The 14772-nt window shown below is 37.7% G+C and overlaps 1 protein-coding gene across 2 annotated transcripts in view; it reads left to right on the forward strand.

The window, feature by feature from the left end:
- Positions 1 to 777: 777 nt before the first annotated feature.
- LOC145890420 (protein NLRC5-like) overlaps positions 778 to 14772 on the forward strand; it is a 327828-nt gene continuing 313833 nt past the window's right edge. For both annotated transcript variants that reach the window (XM_082981463.1, XM_082981464.1), the window contains exon 1: positions 778 to 1117. In XM_082981463.1, the coding sequence (XP_082837589.1) occupies positions 1067 to 1117 (51 nt within the window). In that variant the 5' untranslated portion in view covers positions 778 to 1066. The remainder of the gene's footprint in view (positions 1118 to 14772) is intronic.

Here is a 14772-nt window from a genome sequence, read left to right on the forward strand (position 1 = left end):
TGGAGTTGACGAATCCTCAGGAAAGCACTTGTGGATGAAAATTTGGAAGAACGGTTGATGAATCCAAGAGAAATGGCGAATAGGCAACCGATCCAATTAGGAAACAGAGGAACCTTGAAAACCTCAGCAAGTTTTGAAAGATTTTTGCACGTTAATTTGCAACTGTGCACAATCCCAAGACAGCGAAACGAACGCTGGGATTTTTGCTTGAATATTGCTTGACAAATATTCAATCAGAAGGCGATTTTGTTGAAAGATTATCGATAGAATCCTCGTGACAGTTAGATGATGAAAGAATTTCGACCAAAAATACAACTGGTTTGGTACTCAAGGTCAAGATTTGTCGTTCGTCTTGGAAGAATTTTCTTCATTCTTCTTTGAAGCTTGATGTTCGGGAAACTTCGCAGTCGAGGGTCACCAAATTGTAGGAATTCACAAAGATGCGCCAAATGAAAAATGAAGCGGTGAGCTACACTAGGCAGAAGCCCAGCGCAGAGTGAATTCGGGCCACAGAAACCACAGATTTCTAGACAATTCATATTAACCAGTTATGCGGCTTGCGTGAGAACCGCGATACATAATTACATGTTACGAGCGATTCTCCTGTGTCCAGTTTTCTACATTTTTTAGTTGACGTAGAACCGAAAAACTTTGGATATATGTTTGTTGTAGATGTACCTTTCGTTTACGCAAAGTTGTCATGGCCGTGCCATATGCACTTTAACTTGCCGCGTGAAAATCCCAGACTTGGAATGAAATCTATGAAGTTTCCAAATTTGTAAAATAACTTTGGAGAATAACTTGTCTTTACAGGTAGGACAACATATTATTTTGAGAAAGCACCCGGATTTTAATCCCAAATTTTTCTCAATGAAGCAATTGAAAGCCATCAATATTTATTCGATACATTTATGATAATCACACTGCCTCAAACATAAAAATCTACTTTTTCAGCTGAAGAAACTCGAATTATCCAACAACCCGATTGGAGACAGCGTGGCAGCTTCGGTTGCAAAATGCATCCACAACATTGAAGATGCAAAACTGAGTGGATGCAACCTGACAGATGTGGGTGCCGAAACAACTGTCCGACAACATATGCTCTTTGCAGAATCCGGTAGGGGTGAACTGTAAAGTGCCTTCAGTGATGAAAAAATACAACATACGTTTTATTTATCCAATATACCAAACCAACGCACTTTAATTTTACAAAATTCCGTAAACAAAGCCATCGGAAAAATTTATACAAACAAACCCACGAGAAAGTAAACAAAACTTTAACAGGAAGAAAACCTTTTTCGTTTTTCCACCAGACGAGCGCACTGACCATTCCCCTTTCCTTGCGTAGTGAGACATGCATATGCAAACATTTATTTTTGCCCCATGATACGGTTCATTCACCCGTAACTGTAAGTACAGCAAACCCTTGCCGACCTTTTGTTTGTCCGTTTAATTGCCCTAGAGCAAGACTAACCAAGTGGGCAGTCCAGAGTGAGTAGGCTTAAAATCGGTGGCGTAGAAGAGTTACCGTCAAAAGTCTACGATAGCCCTGGACCGGTGTGTGTCTGATTTTTTTCCGAAAGGATTGTACGAAGACGGTTTGTTTCGGTTTCTGCTCCCAAGTTCTATCGGATTACAAGATATTATAAAGTGTAGACAATAAACGCGATGTGAACAAGTCTGATTATTTGAGTGGTTTTGTTCATGGGTTCTGCGTCCATTGAGAACTCTAAATTTTCCGTGTTTTTTTGTTTTTGAAGTTAAACATCGAGCAAACTAACCTATAAATTATGAATCCCCATTCTCAAACAATTTTTTGTGCAATAGATTTTAAGTTCATCGATTATCGCTTGCAACACAAATGCAATATTGCCTAAAGCTTTGCCCAATTATTCAGCTAAAGAGACTCGTCTTATCTGGCAACCCCATAGAGGACATTGGGGCGGCTTCTGTGGCAATTTGCATCGACAATAATAAAAATGTTGACCTGAGTGACTGCGACCTGACAAGCGTTGGTGCCGAACATCTTTCAGATAATATAGAAATGTTGGAAAACCCGGTAAGGCTCAAAGCTAAATATATATTCTGTTACGTCTTTTAGCCTTGTGCTGCAAAACATTGTCGCGGGTATTAATGACAATTAAAACACGTCCACATAGTAGCCACTCAAAAATAGAATGAATCGTAGACAATGACGACCGAATGCTGTTATAAGTATTACGTTACAAGCCCAATTACTATTTATACATCTACAATATGATTAGTAAATCAAATCTGGATCAAAAAAACCAAAGGCCCCTGGCAGGCTGTCGATCGCACACCCCTGGCAGGTACATCTACAATACAGGTATGTACAAGATATAATGCGACAATGCAAATCATAATCTTTTTCTAATTCTCAAGAACGAAAAAATAGGAACAAGCAGTTGTTCGTGTAGCACAATGGTTCCCAACCTTAATTGTATCGCGTACCACGACGAAGTCCAGCACAGTTTACCATTAAAATCGTTGACCTGGAAGCTTAGATCGAAATAGCAATAAAGGTTCGCCTTGTCTAAAAGTTTCGTTAAATTTCCAAATGATTATGTCAACGTGTGTAACACGGCTAACTCAACAGGTCCCACGGCCAGCTAACCTTGTCACAGGGGTTTGACCGCACCGACAGCAAAGAACAGTATTCTTTTATTCTGCGGCACAGTTAACGAACTGTGAAACGTTCACTAAACAAAACAAACACATATTAGCGAACAGTGACACATGTAACATGACAGACAATATTTAACTCACCACTACAAGATGCACAAGGACCGACTTCGAATAGCATATCAACTTAAGTCAATTCACTGCAATTCACAACAGATATTTAACCACCAAAACAGTTTAATGCACGCGGACAAGTTCAACACGTGGCAAACATTAAGACTGCTGGCACTATCCTTGCATCATACAGTTGGTAGGGGCATTATGACGTTCTTATTGTTGTGAAATTTCCTCACATGGAAAGTTACGCGCACAGAAATCTTACAACGTGCTTTGTTCCATTTTTTGTATTTCCATGCTTTCATTTTCCTAATTTGCCTGATTTATTTTCTAATTTATTTAGATGGAGTCTCTGGTTCTTTCCGAAAATGATTTGACCGATGAATGTGTTGAGTCATTGGCTGGATGTATTAACAACACAAAAGAATTTCTTGCCACAGATTGTGATTTTACACAGGCAGGGAAGGATAAAATTACATCTAATACCGAAGGAGTAGTTCAATTTTAAATCATAAAACATCGCTTTGCGAAAAACAAAAGGTTTTCCTCTTTTTTTGCCCAGAGACGGTAAAAATAAAGAATATAATCAGAATTGCTCTTCTGGCACTTAGTTTCTAAAGTGTTTATTGGAACCAACGTTTCGTCTGCCATCCGGCGAGACTTAATTAGTATGCCTGGCAACAAAAATAGCAGTATAAAGAATATAGTCTCTGACGTCAACATATGAAAAAAAGGATACAAATATTATTTGTTTATTTTTTTAATCAAAACAAACAAAAAATGCATCGAGACATATCATTGCTGATTAACGTAACGAAAATTGCAATTTGGAATTTTTCTAAAAGCCTACTTTGCTCAATTGTGTTCGTGTTCTGTGGTTGATGTTACTTGTCTTATTTGAAATAATAATTGAATTTGAACTTTGATTTTTCGGCACACGAATCTCGTTTGTTTACCTACATTTCGCACACAAGTCTGTCACTTTTTACCTATGCGCCAATTGATTTATTTCTGAAAAACTTGTCCGACAAAATGTCATGTTACACCCATATATAAAACCCTCTAAAACTTCCTGAAATTATCAAACTAAAAACTGCTCAAATTTTGCTCAAGCATTGCTTAAATCAATTACCTTTGTTTTTCAATAAGTTTTTATTCAACTATCGCATAAACATTCCCATTTCACCAGATACGTGGACGGCTCAAATTATGGTATTCCAATAATGAAGTCTCTATGTTGATAAACACGTGCACACGTGACACCAACGTACCTTTTCTGCCTGCCGCTAGAACATGCACGCCTCCGTCTGTACTCTATCATAACTTACAGTAGTTTGTTTGGTTGATTATATTTTTTTTCGAGAACAAATAAAACTACTTTATTATTCTTGCTTTCCTTTTCAATCGGATCGAAAGAATTTTACAAAGGATTTCAACTCACGCTATTGAAACTGAACGTTCTTTAAAAACTTCTGGTCGCCTTCAGTAGTTTGCATCGAGTAAACTAAATATCTGTATAATGCGGAATCTATAGAATGATCATATAGCGCCATCCTTTGGCAACTCCACACAGTATTTTATAAACCGACGCAAAGGCATTAAAGTTGATTTGAACTAACTTTACATGAAATGTGTGGAATTAAATATCTCAGTTGACAAGATTTACTCGTACCAAGGTGTTGTTTTTCAATATGTCAGTGTCAACTTTAGCGTCGCACTCGAGATATTCGTCAACAGGGAATAAATATATAAACCTATATGAATATATGTGTGTTTATTTGCCTGATACGACATAAGGAACGTCAAAACGTATTGTTTGTCAACATTTTACCAAGAGAAAGTGTCGTTGTGTTGCATTGCTAATAAAAAAAAATTGTTTTTGCATTTTCCCACAGCAACTGCATTCGGAGTTCAGTGAACCATCGACCACATTTGCCAGAAACACGTGTTTTGCACAAAGGGAGATTTCACCTGATTCAAAAAAATATGAACCTGAAATATTCATCACTACAGAGAACACCGGTGAAGACGAAATTGATTTGATGTTTGCCTGCAGAGTTGGATTTACTAAAATCGTCGAATAAAGCATGTGATCATAAGCTTTGCTTTTAGCGAAATGCTACGGTCCTGTGAATATTCTTGCCTTCTTCGTGAAGTAAACCAACGCACAGCAAACTAAATTCTCAGGGAGATGACGTGTGTTTTGTCAACCTGCGCAGAACTATTATTTGAAGTCAATAATATGCCTGGCAGCATCAGCAACAAACTATTATTTAAAGTGTTTATTTTCTATGCCGTGCGAAACATCAGTTTTTTTGTACCGCAATGTCGTGTACATTAAAACCGCTTATTAATTATATCTCTAGGATATTATCGTGCCCTCTTGTACCTGTATAACGTTCACGTGACTTCATTAACTAATAAGTTCAAACCAACCTCTATCAATGTAACCGAAATTAGTGCAACTCGGTAAACGCCCAGGCTACCCTGCATTGACGTCCAACCGCAAAGACCTGGAGTCGCGCAACCACATTGATGGCTACTTTTGCATTGATAAGAACAAACGATGATACGTATAATAAAGGATAAAAACGATTGAAGCGTTTGTTTTACCGCTTACATACAACAGTACAGCACTTCATCTGGCACCCAACAACCAGTCTCCATCTAACAATAGCGCTACAAACCCGTCCATCACACAACGGCGCCTCACAAAAACAACCGGTCCTCACCGCGCGCCACCACCAGAGAACTCTCTGGCTTGCCACTGATTATTTCGCCCGTCAGCACCTTAACCAATCAGCGTACCACACGTCTGCCACGCAAACACGACTGCTCAAGCGTACCAAACTAAACTGTGAAAAGGTGAAACAAATACCAATACATACTAAATGTGCAGGAAAACAACCAAGAAAAATATGTGAATTAGTGCATAGAGGTAAAGTGAAAACAAAGAAAGCAACAAAATATGCGTAAAACAAAAACGAAGAAATTCGTTTACACCCCCCACGTTGAAAATTGTCCTATTCCGTTAGGACGATGAGCTCGTCGCTGATTTCGACGTGGTCGACTGCCGTTCATTTCAGTTTCAGCATCGTTGATGTTAAGAGTCCAAATCACGTCCGGTAACGGCCGAGTAGATCCTTGCCAGGTTCCTTGGTATCGACAACGTCCCGCGGTGTGTAAATAACGAAATTGTCAGTGTGGTAAAACCAGAGTTCAATCGGCTGCGATTCCTTGCGCGCTTCGCTAAATGTTCAGTTCCTCCACGACCTTTCGAAGACTTCTTTGTGCTGAGTAGTGTTGTTCACGCTTAGGCCCCCGGTATATTGCACGAAAGACGAGTGTATAGTGGAACTTAAGCGTGGTCCACTGTGATTAAATTCTTTTCATAGCACACACTGTTATAATCCTCCTCGCACAAGGCAAAATCTCTGTATATGCCCTGCCGGATCGTAGGCGAAACAGTTTCTTCGGAACATGCCTTCCTGCTTGTAAGCAATTGGTGGTGTCCGTTTCCACATACCAACCAACAGAAGGCATCGTTAATTAAAGTTAAAAACAACGCTTCATTGATTCGCTTGCTTTCATGCCGTTACAATTCGATTCAAACACGAACACAAATTAGGCAGCATCTTGCACAGGCATAAAAACGCGGTGACGACAAAATCAAATTAAAAGACATCAAAGCGACGTTCTCTAGGGCCGTGTGACTCCTTATATGCGATAGCAGGGTCCTGGCGTGCTCGCCAACTGTAACCGAAATTAGCGTATCCCTAACCCGGCTAACGCCCAGGCTATTCGGCACTGTCGGCCTATCGCCAAGACCTGGAGTCACACGACCAAGGTGGCTACTTTTGTAATAAATTAGGAAGGAGCTAATAGGTATAAATGAGTAAAACGGTAAAAGTACGAAAAAAACAACGTTTGTTCTGAAACAAAAAGGACTTTCCACTGCACATAGCGTTCAACAACAATTACTTCTCGCGAGCTACCACAAAAAAAACAGTGTTTTCCAATCGCCACCACCAAAGAACTGCCACGGCTTAATTATCCATCAATCATTCCGCCGCCAGCACGTTAACCAATCAGGATTTGTCCGAAACTGAGGTTGGTAACCGTTATGCGGTATGCCTGAACTTGCAGATCAAGCTGAGCAGTTACAAAGACAGTCTTTCGGCATTTCTGTGGAGTGTACTGAGGCTCTGGATAAGTCAACGGTTTATAGTCCGTACAGGCCGGAGAACTCAATCCCGCAGGAAATAGTAAAATGAAGAATTGACAGGAACGAAGGAAGAAATCAAATACACAGTATGTTGCATCGGGTGGTCGAGGACCACTTGCTAAAAGAGGCCAACTCCAGACACCGTCAATAAATGCTGCAACAATGCTACAAACAATGTTTGTGACGTGGCAGCAGTGAGAGCAGTATAGTTAACAGAAGAAAAGGAAGTTGCAAAAGCGTCTCTCGTGCAAGTAATGTCTTTGCTTCCACGAATGCTGTATAGTCAAACGATTGCTTCAGATGATCTGTGTAACTTTCGCCAAACGATCTATATATGGAGCTGCATTATAGGTACGAACCTGTCATGGTAATTATTTTAAGTGAAACGACATCCTGAGGAATTCCAAATGACGAAAGATATAATTACCTCTGTTTTGGGAGCATCCTGAAAGTTACACTAATTAGTAAAATACGCGTGTTTCGGTTAAATAAGCTTATGAATATGATCTTGACATTATTTTCCGAAAAACAAAATTGACTCAAACGGTGTCCTAACTGATCTGTTGAATATGTTTCTTGTGCTGTGCGGCAAACGAACCTGCTTCACAAGAGAATATGAATTAAAACTTTAATGGAAAGTAAGTTCCTTTGAACAAATTGAGTTCTTCTTAACTCTGTGGTTCAAGCTGATGAACATTACATGAAAAATGGCCAATCTTCGAAAAGAAAATATATAACATCAGCGTATCATGATGGATTCAGGATAATGAGCAACATATTTTAAAAATAAGGAAAACCTTTTCTATTTTGCAACTTGGGGAATTTGGCAAAAATGTTGGTAACTATTTTAGTTTTGCACCTAGTTACGTGCCCAACGGATGAAGGTGGTTGTCACAACAAAGTGGAAGTCTCTGCTTGGTTGTTTGTTTGGCAAAGTCGTCTGATAATCACACCAGCTGCACTGATGAGACCTTATAGGTAAAAACAGTGGTCATCTTTACGCAGCTTACACAATTCTTTTAGTTTTTCCCAGAATACCACCATGATATGAAACTATAATCTGTGGAAAATGTACTGGCCTAACTAGACTAGAGGGTGAAATTGGTGGATGAGTGCATGTTTCCAGATTTAGGATTTTAAAGGTATTCTTTGACGAAAATGTGGCAATTTGTGCTATCCAGTGGTTCCGCAGTATTTACTTGTATTGTTGCATTAAAGGCTATGAAGTTTTAAGTGCCTTTGATTTTCAAATTTTGTTACGATGTAGTTATTACAAATTCTTTTTTAATTTTGCTGAAAAAAGTTTGCTTAGTTAAAGAGGCAAAAAATACTTTTGTGGTGATTTGGTTGCTCAATGACCCAATACATAAAATTGCAGAAAGTTGTTTGAAATAGTAGAAATGCAACTTACAAAAAAGGCTTGATATTTTCCTGTATTGCATTATTTTATTATGTATATTTTTTTGCATATTACATATACATTATAGTAATAAACAAATCCTAATTAAACATGTTGTGATTTTTACCTTTTGTTGAACAGAGCACAAAAAATAATAGACGTTGGTTTATGACCTACAAATTGTACCAATGATGTTTTGTTTGTGATGAACAAATGCCTTTCCTCATTACATTGCATGGTTGTACTGTCATCCACTTTATTATCTTCAAAGACATTTTTAAAGTTTTATTCAACACACATTACAGTGATTGCACAGAATTGTTACAGAAATTTAAATGAACAAAACATTCCAACAAAATACACTGGCTCATTAAACATTTCATGTTTATCTTGTTGAATTGACACACAAAGGCCACTTTGTTACTATTCAACAACAGAAAACAAAAATGTTGAACTATTCAATCTTGTGTTAGTTAGAACATCTAATACATTGGCAGAAATTTAGGTGATTTGGTAAAAAAAATGTTATTTTTGTGTGAGCAAAATGTTATTTTTAAGGTGCATATGCTCTTTTCAATTTTCCAGTTTGAAAAACATAGTATGAAACAATTGGGCTGTTGTAATTGGTGCTAACAAACTTTTTTTTTAAATTGCAAATAAATGCATACGTGAAAAACTGTCTGACAAACAATACAGTTTTAAATTTTACCCAAAGCTAGACATTTCCAACTTACTACACATCAACACACTCCTTACAAGGGCTATAGAAGTATGTTGCAATAATTTGGTTACATCTTCAAAAAACACATTGGCGTTAATTGTTATAGTGCTGTTGATTTTTTACCAAATGTGTGCTTTAACTCAACTGCGTTCTTATCGTTGTAAACTGACCAAAACAGAACATGGGAACGAATTCTTCAGAAATAAACAGCAATATTCTGGTCTTTCGGATGAAATACAAAACAGCGTTGTCACAGTTATGACCAGCACGTGCAAAAATGTGCTAAGACATATTTTCTAGCTTGCGTCGGCGCGAGATCCCGTTAAGCCAACTGTCCGTGTATGTATAGACCGTCCTGCGCGAGCACATACGCAATTGAGACAGCTTCTATGTTAATACCGCTTAACTTACGGGTTACCAAGTTCTGTAAACAGGCTTTTTCCATCAAACAACAAACCAGCGCAACGAAGTGCTCAATCGTAACGAACCCAAAACGTCACAATGAAACAATGGGAGTTGGACTACCATAAGAGTATACTATGCTGTAACTAGTGATGTTTCAGTTCTGAATTATCCGGCCCGGCCGGATCCGGATAGTTATTAATAAAATCCGACCGGATAATTTGGATCCGGCAGTTTGTTAACATCGTGTATTATGGCAAAAATATTTGATTGCCAAACAGAATGCTATGTTAAGGTTAGCCTGTCATAAGTGGAACAAATAAACGTGGGCATTTATTAATATGGTATAACACGTCACGAAAAACCTTCATAACAAATAACAGAAAAATCTTACGTCGGCGAGTATAACAGACTGGGTCCCAAAAACGAGTAATTTGCGAAATGTTTGTCCGCTTTTAGGACAAAAATGCTTTCCCAACTATCCGGTAAAATTAAGTGTATTATCCGGCCGGGTCCGGGTACCCGGATCCGGCGCAACACATCACTAGCTGTAACTGTTGTTTTCCCGCCATTTAACATCACGTGATTTCACACGCGGTGTTAGCGTTATATATTTTTTCGTGTTGGTACGTTTTCTTGGTGTTGGTTGTGTGCTGTATCAGTACCGTTACCCTGAGGAAGCCTTGTTGGATAACAGGCGAAACGTCGGTCAATAAAGTTCCTTTTTTTTTGTGCCAGAAGGACAGACTATTAAATTTACAATATGCCTGGCAGCAACAGAAACATTATATTTGTGAAAAGATTTGCTTTGTGAGGTTTTTCAATTAGGAAAATGGTCTTTATGTTGTGTATACTGCCATTGTTTATTTTGTATCTTCGTAGTATGATGTTTCTGTTTGTTATGAAGATTGACACTATTTAATAAAAAACTGTTGCAATCTACTAAATTATGTTCTTAATTTTGACAAGTTCATAATACAGATCTACTAGAGAGGGCTACTGATATGGCCAGTGAAGAAGATATTTGTGAGATAAGAGATGATAAACCTTCAACATCTTCTGGTAATTAATGCAGGAAACAAATATTTATTCATTTTGAACAGTGGTTACGATACCTGTACTGCTTATAAATGTTTTGTTGTAACTATGTCTTAAATGTTGGTTTTGTAAACTTGAACACAACATTAATGTTTATTGCCCATTTTAATTGAGTATCAGTAAGTTGGAGGATTATTAAAAAGGAATGTTGGTTGACTTACTGGAACTTGTTGTTGCAGAGCATTCAGATGGTAAGGGCAAACAGGCTAAGAGGGTTCAGATTCTGGAGAGGACACAGCATCATGAATCTGAAAGAAATTTGAATCGGAAGAGATCTTGGGATTATGGGACACAGAAAGATCACAATCGGGATAATGGGTCCGAGGGAAATCGAAAGAGGTCGAAAAAAGATTGTGAAAATTGGGATCATGACGACGAGAGAGAACAAAATCAAAATCAAAATGTAGAGCGGGATCAGATGAACACTCCGGATCAAAAGACAGATCAGAATCATCAAACTGAAAGCGCCCATGAGAAGACTGCGCAAAGTGAAGTTGGGAGATATTCAAATAAGAATGGTGAGTTGGGGTTGTTTCGCAGTTTTCTTGACTCTCATCGCACTGTAAACTCCAAAATTCAGCGTTGTGCAGATATTTAAGAAAAAATACAGCGAATGTCAAATTTATTTTAATGGGATATTTATACCTGGTTATACAACCACAATCCTTGCACGTTGGGAGATATTCAAATAAGAATGGTGAGTTGGGGTTGTTTCGCAGTTTTCTTGACTCTCATCGCACTGTAAACTCCAAAATTCAGCGTTGTGCAGATATTTAAGAAAAAATACAGCGAATGTCAAATTTATTTTTTAATGCGATATTTATACCTGGTTATACAACCACAATCCTTTAACAACCGCACGTTGGGTTCTTAGCTTTCTAAATTTTCTATGAACGCTTTTTTGTAGTAAGGTTTTACATAAAAAACATTGCCAAAACTCAATACTTGATGTGTCTTCAACAAGATAGGTGCTGTATTTTTCATATCATTGCACTGCTGTTTTTCTTATGCAAGTACAAACTGCCTACTGCAAAAGTGTTTAGATGTGCAATTGCTGATTTATTTAATGTGTTCATTGTAAAATTGTGGTCAATGTCATCTTTACGACATTTAGGCACATTTTAATTAGCTCGCGATTTATGGCTGGTTTGTGTTGTTAAATAACGAAAAGTTTTTGTGTTCTTCATTTACTTTATGCAAGGCGCCTGTCGACACCAAGGCTATATGGTCGAAGAGGAAATTTATTATTCTATGAAAAATATATATTTACTGGCTTAATAACTGAATTAAAATATATGCAATTTAATTGTACTTTGTATATATCACCAACATGACTTGTTCTCTATAATAGACTTTATTCGTTGCGTCATTGCTTTGATGCATTATAAAAATAATGCAGTAAAGGTTAATCGAGGCAAGTTGGTTAACAATATAATTTCTGGTAGCTACAACACGACTGTTTTCTTGTGCTATATTAATTCGACCTTAAATGCTGGTTTGGTAATTTTAAACTTTCATAAAATTGAACTTTTAACTTTGCAGGCCCATCTCAAAGTTTTGATGCAAGGGGAGCAAATATTAAAGGGAGCATTGCTGGAGTTCAGGGGGATGTTTATCTTAATATTATCAATCCATGTGGGCAACTAGATATGGCACCTTCCTTTTCGACAAATCAGCAAAGTTTATTGTTGAAATGTAAGTATTAGTGTAGTTACAACTACAGCAGCTAGCTCGAGAATTTTTTTTAAACTGTAAAAGCACTTATTTTGAAATTTATGTAATTTTCTGCCATGCATAGTTGTTTTGTTTCAGGTGTTGAAACACAGGATAAAAGTAAGCTTGGAATTTCTTAGAAACATAAACCGAGTCATGCTGGCTACGTTGCTTTAATTCAATGCAATGTCAGTTTAAAGTTTATCATTTTTGTAGTTGATAAAAAGTTTACTGCATGACCGACTGCGATCATGCACTTGTAAACCATTGTTGTTTAGCTTGGTAACATGATTTACAAACCTTTTTAGGTGAGCGTCTCAAGTCAGATTTACGTAACAGAGTTGAGTCCATCACCAGCACAGAGTCAACACTTGCTGATTTTTCCGAACGACCCATAATCCCAGTCAACCTTTCGATAGTCGGTAAACCTCAACGAATTAATGATGAGTTTCTAGCTGAAGGACATTACCGCCGTAGAAAAGACTTTGCTAAGGTTTACGATCGGCCGTCCGGTGACATCACCCCAGCACAAATGTTTGCTCGTGCAAAGCAAACAGCGCAAGAGGAAGCAAACAACAAATTTTCAGCACCTGCTGCTAAAGCGAAAAAAGAATACGTGCAGAAGCACGGCAATATTGTGGGGGTTATCGGCCAAGCTGGAATCGGTAAAACAACTTCTGCCAAAAATTGGGCTTTGCAAGCTTTATCTGACCATCAGTTGTTTGGTAAAATATCTTACTTTTTCTACATCGTAGTTCGAAACATCGATTTCACCAAGGAGATGACTTTTCTTCAGTTCTTACTTCACACCTTGCTAATTCAGGATCAATACACACAAGTTGAAGCAATAGGCATCTTAGAAGCTCTTAAAATAGATACAGATATTGTCATGATGTTCGACGGCGTGGACGAGGCTGTTTTCGAATCGTTTTCAAGTGTAGTATCCTTTCCTTTGTTAGAAGGAAAAAATAAACCAGAAGTTTATCTCAAGCATTTACTGAATGGAAATTTGCTTCCTTGTTCTCGTAAGATATTCACGTCACGACCAGCTCCATTCTATAACCTCCATTCTTCACATAGACCAAGGTTTATTGTTGAAATCCTTGGCTTAACTCAAAACTCGCAGCAAGAGCTTGGACAACAGATTTGCGGTGTAAAATACGACTCGATACATAAAAAATTAGAAAATACCAAAAATTTATTTGCTTACTCTTATGTGCCTGTAAATTTTATTTTGACTGTCCTTTACCTAATGACTTGCGATGGTGATATTCAGTTTGTTTCACTTACTGAAGTTCTCGCTTCCACTTGTGTTCAATATTCACAAACTGAACACCTCAAGGGTGAGCAACGAGAATTGGACAAGCTAGTAAAAATGGCTTTTGATGGCTTCAATAATCAAAAGATCATATTTAGCACTACGGATTTATTGAGAGCTGGCATTGATGATTCCACAGCCAATTCGTTTTTGAACACTTCTGTTACAAAGAAAAGAAACCTAAAATTAACAATTTTAAATGGACAAAAGCATATATATTTCTCTCACCTGATCTGGCAAGAGTTTTTCGTTGCGGTTTACCTGATGATGATCATGCCCTTACAGGAATTCAAGGAAAAATACTCACTATTTATCGAGGATAGGTGGGAAGTTGTTGCCAGGTTTGCATTTGGACTTCGTGATTTATCTGTTTTCAACGACCTAAAGTTGGTAGTTCCTGGATGTAGATACGAAGATTGGAAAGCTAAGAATATTCTGCTACAGAAGCTGATTATATCGTATATGGAGAAGAAGAACAACAACCGTGAAAATATACTTCGTGGTTGCAGCTGGGCCCGTGAAGCAAACGATGAAGATATTACTTCATCTATTTCCAGCTTACTTTCAGATGATCTGGACTTTTCAAAATCTTCTATTCATTCAACTGATGTCGAAAACCTGTGCTTCTTAATTCGAAAGAGGGAAATCCCAGTAAGTTAAAGAGTCCTTGCGAGCAAAAAATTCGTCAAAAATGTTACCATAGAGATCACAACTGTTTCAACCAGTATTTATTTAGCTGAAGAAGCTTGACCTTTACTACAACTAGCTACGGGACAACAGGGCAACTTTTCTATGTTCTTTTGGAGATGTTGGTGCCAAACATCTTTCAAAGAACATAGAAAAGTTGGAAAATCTGCTAAACCTCAACTAACTAACCACATATTATAATTTCTTGCTTTTTGTGAATTATTTTCATCACTCGCCAGTCGAATGGTACCTTTGAATTCCCCAAAAAATCTATTCCTATTTTGTGGTCAGTTCCATAAAAATATTGTTAGCGACATAAACAGAAAGTCGAAGGTTGTTTTTAAATTAAAACAAAATGCTATATAAAAAGGCATTGAGTAATAGCTCAAATAATTATGTCAAAGTATGGCCACTACCAGTTTGACGCTGAAGGTTTACTCAGCAACTCA

The sequence above is a fragment of the Ascidia mentula genome, chromosome 2 (assembly GCF_947561715.1).
Source record: "Ascidia mentula chromosome 2, kaAscMent1.1, whole genome shotgun sequence".
NCBI lineage: Eukaryota > Metazoa > Chordata > Ascidiacea > Phlebobranchia > Ascidiidae > Ascidia > Ascidia mentula.